This window comes from Leucoraja erinacea, chromosome 9, assembly GCF_028641065.1.
Source record: "Leucoraja erinacea ecotype New England chromosome 9, Leri_hhj_1, whole genome shotgun sequence".
Classification (NCBI taxonomy): domain Eukaryota; kingdom Metazoa; phylum Chordata; class Chondrichthyes; order Rajiformes; family Rajidae; genus Leucoraja; species Leucoraja erinaceus.
The window spans coordinates 17,953,047-17,973,009 of record NC_073385.1 but is presented as its reverse complement, the minus strand read 5'-3'; the positions used below and the strand labels follow the sequence as shown (position 1 = coordinate 17,973,009).

At 41.6% G+C, this 19,963-nt stretch overlaps 1 protein-coding gene across 2 annotated transcripts in view; it reads left to right on the top strand.

Moving 5' to 3' along the window:
• The first annotated feature begins 65 nt into the window (after nucleotides 1-65).
• Nucleotides 66-19,963, top strand: part of smek1 (SMEK homolog 1, suppressor of mek1 (Dictyostelium)) — a 99,091-nt gene continuing 79,193 nt past the window's right edge. For both annotated transcript variants that reach the window (XM_055640230.1, XM_055640229.1), the window contains exon 1: nucleotides 66-512. In XM_055640230.1, coding sequence (XP_055496205.1) covers nucleotides 371-512 — 142 coding nt within the window. In that variant the 5' untranslated portion in view covers nucleotides 66-370. The remainder of the gene's footprint in view (nucleotides 513-19,963) is intronic.

The following is a 19,963-nucleotide window of genomic DNA, read 5'->3' as shown; positions in this document are numbered from 1 at the left end:
GGTGGAGGAGGGGGAGGAGGAGGTGGTGAAGCCGGAGCCCAAGCCCGAAGTCCGAGTCAGCGCGGCCGCCCACAGCGCCCCTCAATACCGGAGTCCGGTCCGGCTCGCCAGCGGGGAACTGGGACGAGAACGGCAGGAGGAAGGAGTAATCGCAGCGGCGGCGATGAGGGTTTAAAACAAGAAGGCGGCGGGAAGCGCTTTGTCCGGCCCCCCTGTCAGCGGGGGCCCGCGGCTTGGTCTCGGGCCTAGTCTCTGGCAGGATGAGGGCCGTGTGAGGCGATTTATTTCACCTCCGTCGTTTTAATTTTGGGTTGTGGCTGTCATTGTTTTGTTCGAAGCGGGGAGATCGGAGCGGCCTCCTGCCGCGGCCATGGCGGACACCCGGCGGCGGGTAAAGGTTTACACGCTCAACGAGGACCGGCAGTGGGACGATCGTGGCACCGGGCACGTCTCCTCCAGCTACGTGGAGCGCTTGAAGGGAATGTCCCTCCTGGTACGGGCCGAGTCTGATGGTAAGAACCCAGGGATCATTGACCTGATGAAGCTGGGAGGGCAAAGGCCTTGGCCATGGAGCTGTGTTACAGGTTATATTTGTTGCACACCTCACACGAAATGTATATTTATGCACCCTCCTTGCACCGAGGTTCTTCCTTTTCAGATTCCCCTCCATCCATGGACAGAACTGGAGAGAAGTTATTTGCGAAGAGCCACGAGAGAGGAGACGCAAGGAGCTGCAGATGTTGGGATCTTGAGCAAAACACAGGGGCATCTGTGCAGAGTTTTTAAATTTAAAAAATAAACTTTATTCAGAAGAAAAAATATACAGTACAAAAACTCTACACATTCAATAGTGTCATACGGACGCACCTGTCTTTAAACAAAACACCCCATGGCACTCATGTGGCCCTCTGGGGTGGTATCACTTCCACCTGTGGAGAGATTGGACAGGCAATGGCTTGGGTCAGGGTTCTTCTTTCTTTGCCTCTTGTATTGCTGGGAGTTCTGTTCTGAAGAGTTTATTTTGGCTGCCTCAGTGTCATCTACTTTTCTGGAACTCTTGTACTTTGGTATGATTGTATTTATGTATAGTAGGGTTTTTATTGAATTGTATGGAAATGTTTTTTTTTTTAATTATGTATTGCTGAAGTAGTTTAGTTTAGAGAAGTAGTTAGAGTTTAGGTGGAAGAACTGAAGGCCCCTGCTTCAATCCTGGGTTTCACCATTCATCCCTATGAGGATGACACAGTGGCATAGCTGGTAGAGCTGCTGCCTCTCAGCGCCAGAGACCTGAGTTTGATCCTGCTGTCTGTGTGGTGTTTGCGTGTTCTCATGTGACCGTGTGGAATTTCTCCGGATGCTCTCGTTTCCTCCCACATCCCAAAGACGTGTGGATTTGTAGGTTAACTTGCCTCTGTAAAATTGCCCCTGGTCTGTAGGGAGTGGATGCAAAGGTGGTGTGAAAGGGTGATCAATAGTCAGTGTGGACTCGGTGGGCCAAAGGGCTTGTGTCCATGCTGTATCTGCAAAAACTCTAAACAAAATACCCGTGGCACTTGTGGCCCCCTGGGGTGGTATCCCTTTCATTTGAGGAAAGAATGGACAGGCAACATTTTGAGTTGAAACCTTTCTTTATCTACCTCTTGTATTGCTGGGAGTTTTGTTCTGAAGAGGTTATTGTGGTTGCATGTCACGTATTTTGATAACCAGGTTCTAGAGTAGGTTTCTATGTACTATGGATGAAAAATAATTCAGTTGATGATGATGCTTTTTCAGGATTATCTCTCACTCGGTCAAAGTTAGCAGGTGCTTAATGGAATAAGAGTCCTCCCAATTAAGTTTGCAGTTGTACAATGGAATAAGAGTTCTCCTAATGTACTTGAAAGGCATGTTCTCAAGTGGGCAGTTTATATTGGAAAGGAGTGATAACAGAACCTTTAAATTTGTAGCCTATAATCCCCTGTTACAATTTTACTTTGCATTGCTTTTTGAATTTTACTTGAAGGGAGAGATCACTATTGCTGTTGAGTATTTTGAGTGAATATGTATTTAATAATACTATTCATGCAGCATCCGTATTTGTGTTTTTAATAGCAATTGACCCCCTGTTAGAATAGGGGGGGAGGGGGGGGACATTGATCCACTAGAATTAATTGTCCAAAGCGAGTTGCAAGTCAGGAGTTCCTCATTTACTCAGACATAACAAATTGGGGATGCCACTGTGACATAGAATTTTGTGCTGTTATCTGAAAGCTCTAAGGTCCTTGGGTCGATCCTGACCTTGGATGCGGTCTTTTTGTTTATTGTTTGTGACCATGTAGGTTTTCCCCTGATACTGTTTTTCTCCCACATCACAAAAAAAGAATTGGCTGCTGTAAATTACACCTTTGAATATAGTAAGTGGGCATGTGAAATAAAATGACTTGCAAGACTACAAAGAAAATAAGAAGGGTCAAGTGGGATTTGATAGGATTGCTGTGGTGGGGAGTAGGCATGGACTCAATGGGCTGAATGGTCTCTTTGTTGTGACAAGTTTTTTTTAAAACGACAAATGACACAACAGAAAATGTTGGAAATACTCAGCTAATCGGTGAAAATCTGTAAGGAGAGGGAGAGAAAATAATATTTCAGTTCTGTTTGAAATAACGGTCATCCGTTTAAAACATTAATTATTTTTCTTGCCACAGAGTGACTAACCTTGAGTCATAGTCAGTTCAGTCTTACAGATAAAGAAATGGGTCTTTTGGTTCACCTTGTTCTTGCAAACCAACGATACCAATTCAATTTATCAGCACTTGGGTCCAAATCCGCATATGCCGTGGCAATTCAAGTGGTCGTGTAGATGCTTTGTAAATATTGTAGCAGACCTTGCTTCCACCAACCTCGACAGAGCGTTTCAAAATCTAACAAACCGACTCCCTCTGGATGAAAAAAGTTTTCTGAACCACTTGCTCTTGCCATCTAATTGTAAATGCCGCTGCAGTGGAGAAAAGCTTACTGCGTGTTCTCTTCCCTCAGCCCACTTCACTGATAAAATCAAATATACGGTCTCTCCTATCACAGTGGCAGTCAATATACTGCTGTATCACCTCTGCGTTGTAAAAGAGCGATCTGATGGTTTCTAAACCGAAGCCACCAAACTGCACACAATATTGCAGATGTGGTGTTGCTATTTATTTTATAAAGCTGTATGTGTATCCCATCCAGTTTATGTACAATTTATGTTTTGTGTGCGTCTGAGATTTTTGTTGTACACGTACCTCACCCATTCCTCTGTTCCTCAAAACTCCTTTGGGCCCAACATGGTGTATGTCCTTATTTGAGCTCCCAAAATGTATCACTTCACATTTACCGAGATTCAATTATATCTGCCATTGCTCTGCCCAGATATTGCCAGTTGAACAATATCTTTATATCAAATATATTTGATCCTGTATCAATATTGACAAGCATCAACATCTGCTTGTTTAAGGAGAAACTGCAGATGCTGGAAAATCGAAGGTAGACAAAAATGCTGGAGAAACTCAGCTGGTGAGGCAGCATCTATGGAACGAAGGAAATAGGCAACGTTTCGGGTCGAAACCCTTCTTCAGACTGACGTGAGGGTGGGGGTGAGGGAGGAAGAAAGGAAAAGGTGGAGCCAGAGGGTAGAGGCAGAGCTGAGAAGGGGAGGTGAAAGTAAGGACTATTTGAAATTAGAGAAGTCAATGTTCATACCGCTGGGGTGCAAACTGCCCAAGCGAAATATGAAGTGCTGCTCAACCAATTTACGGTGGCCCTCACTCTGGCCATGGAGGAGGCCCAGGACAGAAAGGTCGGATTCAGAATGGGAGGGGGTGTTGAAGTGCTGAGCCACCAGGAGATCAGGTTGGTTGTTGCTTGTTTTCAACATTTTCTCTTTTTTAAATGTCAGGATAATATACCCTTTACCTTAGCTTCAAATGATCACCTGATTCCTCGTATTGCAGTTTATTTCTGATCCCCTCAGTTAGAAATGCTTAACTGGCACAATTGTGCAATGTATAAGAGACCAGGTTTACTTTCTTTCCACTTTTTAACATTTTTTTAAAAACTGGTTTGATCAAGACAACTGAAATAATGTAATCAACACTCAAATCTTTGGGTCAAGGTGTGGAACACCAGCCATACTCCCAGACCTGTTCACCAACCAATGCACATAGTACATATTTATTTACTGAGTATGTTGGTATTAATAAACTGAAAACACCACACTGCTATTTTTATACCAGGATTATTTAGCCCAAAAGTTTGAAATAACTGCTACAGCCGAGTCACAGTTCTGCTCTTGTATTTCATGCTTCACCTATTAAAGGAAAATATCTATGTGCATTATTAACACCCTTTTCTTACTATCCTAGTGCATTCAAGGATCTATAGACATGTGTCAGAAATGTGGCAGTTGGGATCCACCAAGAGGAACCTTAGAACATATGTCCACAGATAACTCTGGGTGAATTCCAATTGCCATTTTTTGTGATCTTTTAGTCACACAGCACGAACACAGACCCTTTGGCCTAACTTACCCACACCAACTAAGATGCCCCATCTATGCTTGTTCCACCTGCCCACATTTGGCCCATATCCCTCTAACCTTTGTTATCCATGTACCTGTCCAAATGTATTTTAAATATTAAAATACCTGCTTCGTCTACCTTCTCTGGCAGCTTGTTCCATATACCCACCATCTTTGTGTGGAAAAAAAAATTGCCTTTGGGTTCTTATTAAATCTTTCTCCTCTAACCTTACACCTATGTCCTCTGGTTCTTAATTACCTACTCTGGGTAAAATACTTTGTGCATTCATACCCTCATGATCTTATACATCCCAATAAGATCATCCCTCAGTTTCCTGTGCTCCAAGGAATAAAGCCTGTCCAACCTCTCCCTGAAGCTCAGGCTCTGCAGTCCTGGCAACATCCTCGTAAATCTATTCTGAACTCTTTCCAGCTTAACGTCTTTCCTGCAGCAGAGTGACCAAAACTGAACACAATACATTTGACCAATCAGTTGATATCTATAACTTCCACAATGTCTTCTTATGAACTAATTGCCTATTTTTTTGCGGTGAGGCAGAAATGGTTTTGCATTTGCATTTAAATGAATATTGTGACATTGCTCAAAAGTTGAGAGAATGGATTTCAAAGAATTTGTGCACAAAATGTTTCAGGTTTATCATGGCAGCAGTGTATTCCATCTGATGGCAACGATTTTTGGAAGTCCAGATGCACTATCCATTAGCCATCTGAATACTTAATGTTAGCACGATTAAGACACATTAATTCTGTCATATATGTCGCTGTAAGATCATTGTGCTTAAATTGTTGACTTATTTAAATGTAAGAAATGGGCCATGTACAAGCTAAAATCTGCTCTGGTCCTCTACTTCATATCTGCTTTGATTCCTTGATTCCCCTTTGTGTGCAAAAAATCAATTGCTGCCTAAGGACTGAGCATCCAAACCCCTGGAATGGAGAATTTCAGCATTCGCAACCCCCTGAGTAAAGAGATTTCTTCTTATCTCATTCCCAGTTTGTCTCAATAACAGTGGCTATATTTAACTAGTTGACGGTGAACCAGCTTGCCCGTTACATAAATACAAGTTGTTTAAATCAGCCTTGTTCCCTGTAAAAGAAAACAACAGGTTTCCCACTTTCTTTGATGATAAAAATGTGTTAATCTGTAAGTGAAGCTTGTGTAAGGTTTTCTGCACAAGGCCCCTTATTTCTTGAATAATTCTATTGCACAACAAAATTGAATATCTCACTGATTGAATATCTGAAACATAAATGCACACACTGAGTTCGAGTAGAAAGCACCGCTTGATCCAACTGGCTTTATAGATTTGGGGAGATTTTGTACTGTAGAATTGTGCATATCAAATATCAGTGGATCAATAAACGTCTCATTGGAAAGCATTTTGCCTTCATACCTGGTGAATGGGATTACTAAGGAGCATTTCTATTTAGTAATGAATTCATTTGGAGTGCTGGTTTATTATTTGCACACTATAGCTTTGAGCCTGTATGTTGATGTAGGTGCAGCTTTGCAATAAGTATGACAGCAATGTTTTGTTGTCTTATTCATTTTTTTGTCTCAAAGGTTTGCAGTTGTTTGTTGCTTTATTTGTGGATAATACCTGCCATCTAATGAACGAATGTCAGATCTGGAAAATGTTCATGCATTTCTGCTTGAGTTGTGAGAAGCACCCAGTGTTACAACTGCACCCGTTTGTTTTTCTAGACTTGCCGAAAACCTACTGAGTGTATAATTATACAATGCCACACTGATTGGAGGTTTTCCAAATGGTGCATGCAGTTTGAAGTAATTAATTATGTGGTATCCCAAGAAGCCTGTTACATTACATTAATGCATTCACCCTCCATTCTACCCCTTAATTTTTAACTTTGCCTCGAGGATTTTTAAAAATTTTAACGGTAAAGACTTGTAGTATGGTTTCTCACCAAAAGGGTAATTTTAATCATTGAAGCTCTTAGCAGTGGCAACCTATTCCTTCACTGCTAAACATTTTTTTTCTCCAATTGATTAGATTCAATCCCAAGTTTGCTCTGAGGGCCACTGTCAAAGCGAATGAAAATGATCATGAATGGAGCAGCAATCACTGTGGGAATGGTAGCAACATATCAACACCTGGTAGAGAATAGTTGGGATAATAAGCTGACCATGCCAGTGACATCCAGGTTCTGTCAACACTTTTTTAAATAAAAGGTTAAGGGTCATGTTGAAGAACGTGATCCAATCCTGAGCTGCACTACAAAGGCCTGAAATTGATTTTTGCCTCAAGTTTGGATGATTGATCCCTGTATAAACCAGCCCACACAATGATTCTGAACATGGTGATAGATTGAGTGGGAAGGTCATGTTAACTTTTATTTAGGGAAACGAGAAATATGGCCGATAATGTATCTCTACATCATCGTCCATATCTCCCGTTTCCCTTTCCCTGAACTAGTCTGAGGAAGGGTCTTGACCCGAAACGTCATCCATTCCTTCTCTCCAGAGATGCTGCCTGTCCTGTTGAGTTGATGCCAGATTTTTGTGCCTCACACATGACTGTTGGCTTGCACCTATCACTGTCTACATGGGCAGCCAGAAATTAATTCTAAGCTATCGATTTGAAAGATTAATACTTCATACACCACTGGAAAATTAAATCCAACCACAATGGTTGACATGAAAACCAATCAGTTGTAAAACTATTGTCCAAGATGATGGCTAGCTAGCCATTGACAAGAATGGATTCTGCAAGGATTGCTACATTTTCCTGTTTAATGCCCAAGCCCATTTTTATTTTGAAAGGCTGGTAAAGCAGTTAGTCACAGTCATATATTATGGAAACAGGTTTTCAGCCTGTCATCCGTGCTGACAAAGATGCCCAAATCTGTTAGTCCCTTTGCCCATGCATGGCCATATCCCTTCAAACGTTTCCCATCCATTTACCTATTTAGATATATTTTTTAATTATTGTACCTGCCTCAACTACTTAATCTGGCAGCTTGTTCCATGTACTCTCTTTGTGAAGTTGCCCCTTGGGATCCTATTAAATCTTTCCTCTCTCTTAAGCCTATGCCTTCTGGTTCTTTACTTACCTATCCTGGGAAAAATATTCCTCTCATACAATAGACAATAGGTGCGGGCGGAGGTCATTCAGCCCTTCGAGCCAGCACCGCCATTCAACGTGATCATAGCTGATCATCCCCAATTAGTACCCCATTCCTGCCTTCTCCCCATATCCCCTGACTCCGCTATCTTTAAGAGCCCTATCTAGCTCTCTCTTGAAAGTATCCAGAGAACCGGCATCCACTGCCCTCTGAGGCAGAGAATTCCACAGACTCACAACAGTCTGTGGGCCCCCAACATCGGGAACGTTTTGTGCCTCCAGCATGTCCAAACCCTTAACAATCTTATATGTTTCAATAAGATTCCCTCTCATCCTTCTAAACTCCAGAGTATACAAGCGCAGTGGCTCCATACTCTCAGCATATGACAGTCCCGCCATCCCGGGAATTAAACTTGTAAACCTATGCTGCACTCCCTTAATAGCAAGAATGTCCTTCCTCAAATTAGGGGACCAAAACTGCACACAATGCTCCAGGTGTAGTCTCACTAGGGCCCTATACAACTGCAGAAGGATCTCTTTGCTCCTATATTCAACTCCTCTTGTTATAAAGACCAACACACCATTCGTTTTCTTCACTGCCTGCTGTACCTGCATGCTTACTTTCATTGACTGATGAACAAGGACCCGCAGATCCCATTGTACTTCCTCTTTTCCCAACTTGACACCATTTAGATAGTAATCTGCCTTCCTGTTTTTGCCACCAAAGTGGATAACCTCACATTTATCCACATTAAACTGCATCTGCCCACTCCCCCAACCTGTCCAAGTCATGCTGCATTCTCATAGCATCCTCCTCACAGTTCACACTGCCACCCAGCTTTGTGTATTTTGCAAGTTTGCTAATGTTACTGAATAAATACTGCTCTATAATATCATCCCATATCCTCCTGTTCTACAACGGAGAAAGTACTAGCCTTCCCATCCTTTCCCATAAGCTCAGTCCATCAACTCCTGGCAAAATCCCCGTAAATCCTTTCAGCTTCATGCATCTTTCCTAGAGCAGGGTGACCAAAAATGAACACCATACTCCCAAGTGCAGCCTCATCAATGTCTTGCACAACTGTAGCGTTATGTCCCATCTTCTATATTCTGAATAACACCAGTGTGTCAAGAACTTTCTTCACCACCCTATCTACCTGTGACAACACTTTCAGGGAAAGCTGTATCTGTACTAGATCCCACTGCTCTAGAATACTCGCGAGAGCTCATTGTGTCCTGCCGCGGTTTGCTGTCATTGTGAATGTCCTGCCGTGGTTTGACTTCCGAAAATGCAGCACCTCATACTTATCTGAATCAAACTTCAGTTAATTTGGTCTATAATTAATTACAAGGCGAGATTGGATATGGTTGGATTGTTTTCACTAGAGTGAAGTAGAATGACATGTTACCTTTGTTGAGGTTTACGAAATAATGAGGAGCTTAAATAGATTAGAAAGTGTCTGTTTCCAAGGACAGGGTAATTTAAAAATAGACAAAATAGATTTAGGATGAGAGGAGAAAGTTTTAAAGGAAATCTTGGGTATGTATTGAGCTGCCAGTGGAAGTGATAAGAGGCAGATACCATTATAACGTTTAAAAGGCAGTTGGACAGGTGCATGGATAGAAAACGTTTCAGAATGCAGATCAAATGTGGTCCGATGGAGTTCACTTAGATAGACGGCCTGGTTGGCGTGGACGAGTTGGGCTAATGTGTCTGTTTCCATGCTATATAACCGAAAGCACCGTTACATGAAGTTTCCCCTTTGTTATTAACAGTCTTGACATGGAAATACTTTGTTCTTTCAAAGTCTTCAATTATGGAATTCACTACTTTTTTTCTCTACCAGGCAGACTGGAGCAGCTCAATCAGGCTGACTGTGTAATTAAATTCTTACAAATGCCAACGATATCTGCATCAGATAAATTTGCTATCTCATTCTTGCCACTTGATGGATTTTGTTGCAGAATTGTGGCCCAAGTATGGAATTTGTTGAAAGTTATTTTGGGCAAGATTGAGTGAAGAGTATTTAATTGTCTTATGTACCGCCAATGGAACAATGTAATTCTTACTTACTGTAGTTAAACAGGCCCATTAACAAAGTACACAAAAATATAATAAACAATAATAAATAAATTAATCAGTAATACCAGGTAAGCAGACTATAATAGTGCAAAACCGAAGTACACAATGCAATGAAAACCAATGCCATAGTAGTCATTGTTGCTGAGGTGACATTGTGTGATGTTCCAGAGCCTGGTGGTTGCTGGGAAGGGTGGCACAGTGCCGCAGCGGTAGAGTTGCTGCCTCACAGCGACAGAGACCCGGGTTTGATCCTGACTATGGGTGCTCTCTGTATGGAGTTTGTACGTTTTCCATGTGCTCCAGTTTCCTCCCAAATTCCAAACTTGTACAGGTTAATTGGCTTCTGTAAATTGTCCATAATGCTAGGATAGTGCTAGTGTATAGGGTGATTGCTGTTCTGCGTGGACTCGCTGTTTCCATGCTGTATCTATAAAGTCAAAGCTATTCTTGAACCTGGAGGTCACGGTTCTTAGGCTCCAGTACATCAGATTGCTGTTCTTTCATTTAATGCTGCAAAGCTATTATTACTAGACGTGATATTTAATGAAAAGTGTTGATCTATATTGAACACAATAAGTGAAAGGCATACCACTGAGACTTTTTGTTTCAGTTCCTTTTATAATTCTATGAAACATCCTTAATGTTTTTTCGAGAATTGTAACTGATTTATAATATTTTTGTCTGCTGATTAGACTCCAATGTATCTTGTTGGAATTAATATTTGTAAATGGGAAAGATTCGTCATAGCAAATGAAAAATAAATAGAATAGTCTACATAACACGAGTAGAACAATGATTTTTATTTAATTTGTTAGCTAGACAATTGGTATTCAAGAAACATGACGTAATAAAGACAAGTTTGGGCTTGTTTGAAACACAGGTGAATAGCAGAATCATTCTCAGGAACTGCTGATGTCATCGTGAGATATAGAAGCAGTTTGAAAATCAAGCCATTTAGTTAATGGGATAATTAAGGAGTAAATAATAAATTATTTGTATTTTTGCTGATCAGACACTTGTAGGAATTTGCAGTTCCTGCCCAGGAAATATTTTTTTCTTGGTTTTCTGTAGATTTCTCTGTGTGGGTGTACACTTGTAATTCAGTTTTTTTTGCCAACTAGTTGAGAAAGTTTAAATTCTTGTTATATTAATGTTGATATGGCTCAGGGTAGCCCCAATGTTTGAAAACACTCATAATATTTAATGAAAATCAAAAAGGCTGAAGATGTTGGAAGTTTGAATTTTTTTTTTTAAATGTCACATTTAATATTACAAGCATTGAATACCAGATTTGTTTTATACAACATGGAAACAGGCCATTCGGCCCAACTTGCCCAAACCGGCCAACATGTCCCAGCTACACTGGTCCCATCTGCCTGCATTTGGCCCATATCCCTCCAAACCTGGCCTATCCATGTACGTGTCAAACTGCTTCTTAAACGTTGGGATAATCCCTGCCTCAACTACCTCCTCTGTGGCTTGTTCCATGCACCCACCACCCTTTGTGTGGAAAGAGTTACCCCTCAGATTTCTATTAAATCTTTTCCCCTTCACCTTTAATCTATGTCCTCTGTTCCTCTGGTTAGGTAGGACTGTCAGGTTCCCCGTTTCTACATTTTCTTTTTGGATTGATTTTGCATCATTCCTTTCTTTGCCCTGATGCCTTGTATCACTTGAAGAGCTGAGATAGATGTGCAGGCTCCTGTGTAGGCATATGTTGTGGTTTTTGGCACAATAGTAAGGATTTGTGGTGAGATTACCAGTATGACATAATCTGACAGCAACTTTGGAGTAGGCATGTTATGTGCAGGTAAATGGTGAAAACCAAAAGCTCCTGCCAGTCATTCCCTGGCCATCCTGGATTGCTGTTTTGCAGTTGCTTTTGGCATAATTTGAAGGAATTGATGAAGTGTATGCTTCGGGAAAAATAATTGAAATGTAAACAAAAGTAAAATGTTGCAAAACCTGAAATTGAGGTTAAATACTGGAATACTGGTCGTTGTGGACAACATGTCTCACATGATTTTTCATCAGAGCTATACTTTGTAACCTTTTGCTTTGTTACATTTGGAACTAATTAATTTAATTTTTTGAAAAGCAAAAAACTGCTGATGCTGAAAAACTAAAAATATTCAGCAGGTCAGGCTGTAGCTGTGGTGGTAGAATTTTAGTTTATTTAGTTTAGTTTAGAGATACAGCACGAAAACATGCCCTTCGGCCCACCGTGTCGGCGCCGACCAACGATCCCCGCACATTACCACTATCCTACACACACTGGGGACAATTTACACATATACCAAGCCAATAAACCAACAAACCTGAACGTCTTTGCAGTGTGGGAGGAAACCAAAGGTCTTGGAGGAAACCCCACAGGTTGTGGGGAGTATGTACAAAATCCGTACAGACAGTATCCGTGGTCGGGATCGCACCCAGGTCTCAGGAGCCGCAAGCGATGTAAGGCAGCAACTCTACCGCTGTGCCATCGGTAGCATTTTACTTTTGCACTTGAGGTTCATCAGAACTGATCAGTCTTTGACCCAAAATGTTAATCAGTGCATCCTTCATGGATGTGGCCTGACCAGTTAAGTATTTCCAGAACTTTACTTTTATTTATAATGTTTTTATTTATTTTAGTCACAGTAACTGCTTAATCACCTCTGGCCTCGTAACTGTTTATGGTTTGTCATAACCTCAGATAACGTACCTTAAAATAAGTTATTTTTTTCTTTCTGGTTTGTTCTCAGATCATTCTTAAATATGAAAAATCCTTGGTCTAGTTATGTTGTCATTATTCCTAATGGCGAGAATTAGTGGGGGATTGAAATATGACAGCAACTGACTCTCAGAAGAGATTGTTATCAAAATATATAGATCCTGAGATCTTTGTGAGCATTTCTCTTCAAAATCAAGATTAGCCACTGATGTCTAGTCATTGTATTAATATTGTTTACAATAAATTAATGCAGCAAATAGAGAAATGTAGAATTGGGAGATTAGATGGATGGTTCATGGTCAGCGCAGAAATAGGCTGAAAGGCCTGTTTCAAATGTTGTATCTTTGCATCGCTATAACATTTAATCATCTTAATTATGGCAATGCAGGAGCAGAATTAAAAGCTTTGAAACTGTCTTCAGAATCTGAAATTGGATTCCACTTCATTATTCTTAATGAACAAATTTAATATGTCGATGTGGCAGAAACATTTAATTTTAGAGATACAGCGTGGAAACAGGCCCTTCGGCTCACTGAGTCTGTACTGACCAGCAATCCACACACATTTACACTATCATACACACACTAGGGACAATTCACGGACATACCAAGTCAATTAACCCACAAACCTGTACGTCTTAGGAGTGTGGGAGAAAACCGGTGCTCCTGGAGAAAACCCACACAGGTCACCGGGAGAACGTACAAACTCCGTACAGGATTGAACCTGGGTCTCTGGCGCTGTAAGGCAGCAACTCTACCGCTCCGCCACTGTGCCACCCATGGTGCTGGCTATTTACATTTCTCTCGTGTTCATCAAGTGCAGATGTGCACTCGCATTGGCGATCTTGCGTGCCCTTCAACTAAATAGAGTATTACTTCTAAATCTGACAATGTGGTACTTTAATTCTGAAACATATTTATATATTTGGTAAGTAGAAATACCCAAGTGCTGCTCTAATTGACTGCGTATAATTTCCTGTTTTTACTCTCACTGTTCATAGATTTCTGGCCAGATTTATTTTTCTTTTCAGGCTTCAGATTATCCAGTTTAAAATGTTTCTTAAGAAGATTAGTTTATTTTAATGGTTCTAAAAGACTAACGCAATCAATTCCACTAGGTCTTTATTTGAATTGCTTGAATGTGCCTCCAATAACCTGCATGAAATGAAAGTACACATGTTTGACTATATAAATAAATTCAGGCGGTACTTCCAATTAATTAAGCTATTTTATTGGAAATGAAAATGTTAGTATCATCGCTCATGTTGTCTTAGGTATAGGCAGTTGTCACTAATTTAGCTCTAATAGGCCTTTCTCACGGGGTGACTTGACGCAAGATGTAACCAGAGTGACGTGGTCGTGGTCTAGCACGATATCACACGATATAACGGGGGGGTAGACAAAGAGTTCCCACGGTACTCGGCATTTCTGTTATTTGTGCGAGTGACTTGTCCGTCTCCCGAGCTTTCCCGTTAAATCTTGAATGACCATTGTAAACTGTCAAGTGTAATTAAATCATCACGTGGCACAAATGATGGGGGGGGGATAGAGATAAATGAGGGGAGACGTATATACACACACAAAGCAGAGTTTTATTGTGTATGTGGGAGACACAGATGGACTGAGCACAGTACCTCGGTCTTACTGTGTGTGGGAGAGGGGGAGAAAGAGACGTACACTCACAGAGGCAGAGTCTCTCAGCCTGTGTGAGAGGGAGGGAGAGAGAGGCACACACAAGGTGGATGTGAAATCTCACCTGCCTGTTTCAGTGACAGACACCCGCCGCCAGTAAATGAAGACATCCCCATCTGTCTCCCCCTCCTCTCCCTCGACTCCCCCACCTTTCCCTCCCAACTCCAGTCCCGTCCCGACCCCCTGGGAAACTGAAGGGAGCAACAATTAACTGCTGCCTGCCCGCTGAGTTAAAGAGTTCCCACGGTAGTAAGACGATGTTAGTTGCGCCCAAGTTTAAATTTCCAACGTGTGTTTCAGAGTAAAGAGTCAGTGCAGAATCCTTGATAATCAAAAACTGTCTGAATCAGCACGTTAGACACAAAATGCTGGAGTAACTCAGCGGGCCAAGCAGCATCTCTGGAGAAAAGGAATAGATTCCATTTTTGGTCGGGACCCTTCTTCGGGATGATTGTAGGGGGGAACTGGAAGCAAGAAAAGACTGGGACAAATCAGGGCCAACAACAGATGACCTCAGCAGTTGATGTCCATATGCGGATGCAAATCTTTATTTTTTAAATTCAATCCCACAGAAGACAATTTTTACTCGCCTTCTGTCCCCTCTGTCCAGCTTCTGGGTTCACCGTTCGCAGGAGTTCCCACGGTACACGCAAGAGTCAGTACGGATATCGCACTGGCCACTACGTGCATATAATGTTGCAATGTTCAACCACAAGTGTACAAGTCACTCTTGGAGAAATTCAAGCTTGTTTGAATTTTCTCCCGAGTCACCAAGTTACACGAGTACCTGCCGTTAGCGCCACGGTGGTCCACGAATGCCGTACGGTTATCGCAAGAGGTTCCCACGATGTTCAACTCTGGTTAACTCTTGCGTCAAGTCGCCCCGTGAGAAAGGGGTTTAAACTGGCACAGGTTTGGCACAAATTTCTCGCTATTAATCATGACTTGATGCATTGGCCTTGGTGCTACTTATTAAATTTCCCACCTGTAGTCATGATTAATTCTCCCCCAAATGCTTACCTACCCACTGTGATTGCAATGCAAACTCTGCCATACATTTCCACAGATGTGTTACACTGGTAAGCAGCAAGCAAATTACAGCATGTGGTGTATGTAGCCTCTCAAATGAGTAATAGCCAGCATATATCCTTGTGCAATGAATTTATCTCATTTACTTAGCACTCTTTGTGAAGACTTTTTAAAAAAATATTCTTTTTTGAAAGTAATGATTCAGCAACTTATGAGGGGGGAAATAGTGGGTAAAACTAAGATTTCTTCTTAAATAGACGCAAAATGCTGAAATAACTCAGCGGGCCAGGCACCATCTCTGGAGAGAAGGAATAGATGACGTTTCTGGTCAAGACCCTTCTTCAGACTGAAGAAGAGTCTTGACCTGAAACGCAACCATTCCTTCTCTAGAGATGCTGCCTGTCCCGCCAAGTTACTCCGGTATTTTGTGTCTATCTTTGGTGTAAATCAGCGTCTGCAGTTCCTTCCTACCATTTCTTCTTCTTGGACAGTTCTCTAAATCAGGAGTGATTTGGTTTCACTGTGGTTTTGTGAGTTCTGAGATGGCTAATGTGGAACTGCAGACTGCTGCACAGATGAGGCTGGTCAACTGAGCAATCGGGTAGGTGACTATGTGAGGTGGTCTGTTCCTTATTCCACCTGGTCTGTTCTCCTGATGTATGGTGACAACATTCTCAATAACATGCTAGTTGCTCTTCCTCCATCTTGTGTGGTCATGTGTTAGAAACTCCTAGGAATTAGTGAGAATATTGCATTTCTTAAATGAGGCTTGGAATACAGTCATGAAGCTTTCCCTCTGTCCACTCGGTGATCTTTTCCTGTGCCCAAGTAGTTTTGGGAGTTTCCTACTGGGGCTTACAAACAACGAGATCCTCGTTATACACAGTCTGCATCGATACTGGGGATGTTGACCTATAAGAAGACTTTTACATTAATTTGCTTGGCCCTTCAGTGAATTTGCAGAGACAGAATTGGTATTAGACATCAGTCTGAAGAAGGGTTTCAGTCCGAAACGTTGCCTATTTCCTTTGCTCCATGGATGCTGTCCCACCTACTGAGTTTCTACGGCATTTTTGTCTACCAGTACTTTTTTAGTGCTGTGATTGCTCCAGTAGTTCAGTTTTCATGAGCATCAAGGAGGCCAGGGATCACTACCCAGAATGTTTGTTTTTTGCCCTATTCTTGATCTTTAAATATATATTTTCCCCAATCAGCCAAAACTTTTTTTTGGTGTAGGCAAATCCTGAGACTTTTTATTATTTCCTGTTCCATCCTGAGGCACCAAAAACAATCCCCAGTTCAAAAGGGACATTTGTGCTACACTACACTACACTACTTTAGCTGTACCTGATTTAAAATTAATAAAACCATATTTTTGTTCTATTCATTCTGCATGTGTTCCAGAGCAATTTGAGTTAAACTCCACTGTTCCAATTTTTTGCTATAAATGACTGATGATTTCAACGTCATGAGCATACATCTTATATTTGTCGTGTGACTCATGATATTGAAAATCATCTCTTAAAATAAATCTCCAAAAGTGAGTTCTAATTGCTTAGGTTAAAGCTAGTGTTACCTGTCAGTTTACCTTTTAAAGTTTTGACAGTTTTATTAAAATAACTTTTTGTTTTAAGAATATGTAAACTAATCATGACCTATCAACAAGAGTCAACAATTCCATTGAATCTTTGCCTACTGTTAAATACCTTGTTGAAATTGCAAGCCCAGAGTTAGCTGTGCTGTTGATAAAGATAGTTACATTAGAAAAAAATGATTTATACTTTAGTTGTTTGTTCAGCAATATCTTTATGGTTGCATGTTCATAGATTACTGCAGCCATTTGGTCAAACAGAATGTGAATGTAAATAAGTTCGGGTCAGGGAAGAAGTGATTTGCACATCTATAGCATCTTTAGTGAGGATTATTCTTCATCAACAGACAAAGGCAAGATTAATTAGGCAGACAAAAATGCTGGAGAAACTCAGTGGGTGAGGCAGCATCTATGGAGCGAAGGAAATGGGCAACGTTTGGGGTGGAAACCGTTCAGACTGATGTGATGGTGGGGTGGGAGGAAGAAAGGAAGAGGCGGAGCCAGAGGGCTGAGGGAGAGCTGAGAAGGGAAGGAGAAAGTAAGGACTGTCTGAAATTAGAGAAGTCAATGTTCCTACCGCTGGGGTGCAAACTGCCCAAGCAAAATATGAGGTGCTGCTCTTCCAATTTATGGTGGTCCTCACTCTGGCCATGGAGGAGGCCCAGGACAGAAAGGTCGGATTCGGAATGGGAGCGAAGGAACCGGGAGCCACCGGGAGATCAGGTTGGTTAAGATTAATTAATTGTTTTACTTTAGTTTAGAGATACAGCACGGAAACAGGCCCATTGGCTCACCAGGTCCGGGCCGACCAGTGATCCCTGAACACTAATAACACTATCCTACACACCATATGGACAATTTACAATTTTGCCAAGACAATTAGCCTCATAACCTGTACTTCTTTGGAGTGTGGGAAGAAATCGGAGCACCCGGAGAAAACCCTCGCAGGTCACGGAGAGAACGTACAAATTCCGAACAGACAGCACCTGTAGTCAAGATTGAACCACATTTGGAATTTTATATGTACACACACACACAACACACACACACACGCACACACACACACACACACACACACACACACACACACACACACACACACACACACACACACACACACACACACACACACACACACACACACACACTCATGCGCGCACACACACAGAGGGACACCTAAAATCCAATCAAGAATCATCCCAGTGTCAAATACTGGCGATGACCATAGATATTATGCATAGTACAGCAGAAGAACAGACCTTCTGCACACAATGTCTGTGCCAGACATGATGCTAACATAAGCCAATCTCATTTGTCTGCATGTGATCCACATCCCTTTATTCCCTGCATATTCATGTGCCTACCTAAAAGCCTCTTAAACTCCACTATCCTATGGTATGATGAGGACAGTGTCAAGCCCTCCAAATTTGAAAGAGGTGGAGCAGGTTACGCTTGAAGGGTAATTGTGTGCTACCGGTACATTAATTTGAGGTTGTCCATGGTGTCCTGAATGCTGCTAGTTCACTGAAAGTGGTTATAGACAAAGGATTGATGAAGATGGCATGCTTTTCCTTGGAGGCCTTTAGTACCAACCATAAATCTATTTCTCTGACCAAAGCTGGGAATGTTGGTCTGGGGTCCGGACATTGGTTTGTTTATCCTTCCAGTGGAATTGAAGGTTTTGTTGAAATAGTATTGATGGTATCTGTCCAATGATATGTTGGTACCTGCTACAAGTCGTCCTTTTCTCGAACAAACAGGAGCAGAAATCACTGCTGCCAGGTGGGCCATGTATTTAGTGTTGGGGCTTGAGGTCTTGATCTTAATGCTTTTTCTTCTGTTTGCCCTTATGTACTATTGTAGTGGCGCACAGAAGCCAAATGTCTATTCTCAATGGATGGCTCCAGATATGCATAATGATCCAAACTATGCGATTAGCATTAATGTCTGAAGAAGGATCTCGACCCGAAACGTTACCCATTCCAGAGATGTTGCCTGTCCCGCTGAGTTACTCCAGCATTTTGTGTCTATCTTCGGTTTAAACCAGCATCTGCAGTTTCTTCCTACATGATTAGCATTAATGTGCTAGATAACCAATAGTGGCTCATCCTGGGCAATATTTGAAAAAAGGGAAATGGTTATGTACTTTAAGAGGGTGTTAAAATGCCGATGGAGTAGGTGAGAATGTGATAGATACACAGTGCCCTCCAAAATGTTTGGGACAAAGACCCATCATTTATTTATTTATTTGCCTCTGTACTCCACAATTTGAGATTTGTAATAGAAAAAAGATCACGTGTCGTTAAAGTGCACATTGTTACATTTCATTAAAGGGTATTTTTATACATTTTGGTTTCACCATGTAGAAATTACAGCTGTGTTTATACATCGTACCCCCCATTTCAGGGCACCATAATGTTTCAGACACATGGCTTCACAGGTGGATGATCAGCCATGATCATATTGAATGGCGTTGCAGGCTCGAAGGGCCAAATGGCCTACTCGTGCATCTATTTTCTATGTCTAATTGCTCAGGTGTGTTTAATTGCCTCCTTAATGCAGGTATAAGAGAGCTCTCAGCACCTCGTCTTTCCTCCAGTATTTCCATCACCGTTGGAAATTATTATTGCTGATAATCAACAAGAGGACCAACGTTGTGCCAATGAAAGTGAAAGAAGCCATTATGAGACTGAGAAACAAGAATAAAACTGTTAGATACATCAGCCAAACCTTAGGCTTACCAAAATCAACTGATTGGAACATCATTAAGAAGAAAGAGAACACGGGTAAGTTTACTAATCGCAAAGAGACGGGCAGGCCAAGGAAGAGCCCCATTGCTGATGACAGAAGAATTCTCTCTATAATAAAGAAAAAAACCCTGTCCGACAGATCAGAAACACTCTTCAGGAGTCAGGTGTGGATTTGTCAATGGCCACTGTCCGCAGAAGACTTCATGAGCATAAATACATAGGCTTCACTGCAAGATGCAAACCACTGGTTAGCCGCAAAAATAGGATGACCAGTTTGCCAAGAAGTACTTAAAAGAGCAACCACAGTTCTAGAAAAGGTCTTGTGGACAGATGAGACAAAGATTAAATTACATCAGAGTGATGGCAAGAGCAAAGTATGGAGGAGAGATGGAACTGCCCAAGATCCAAAGCATACCATCTCATCTGTGAAACACGGTGGTGGGGGTGTTATGACCTGGGCATGTATGCCTG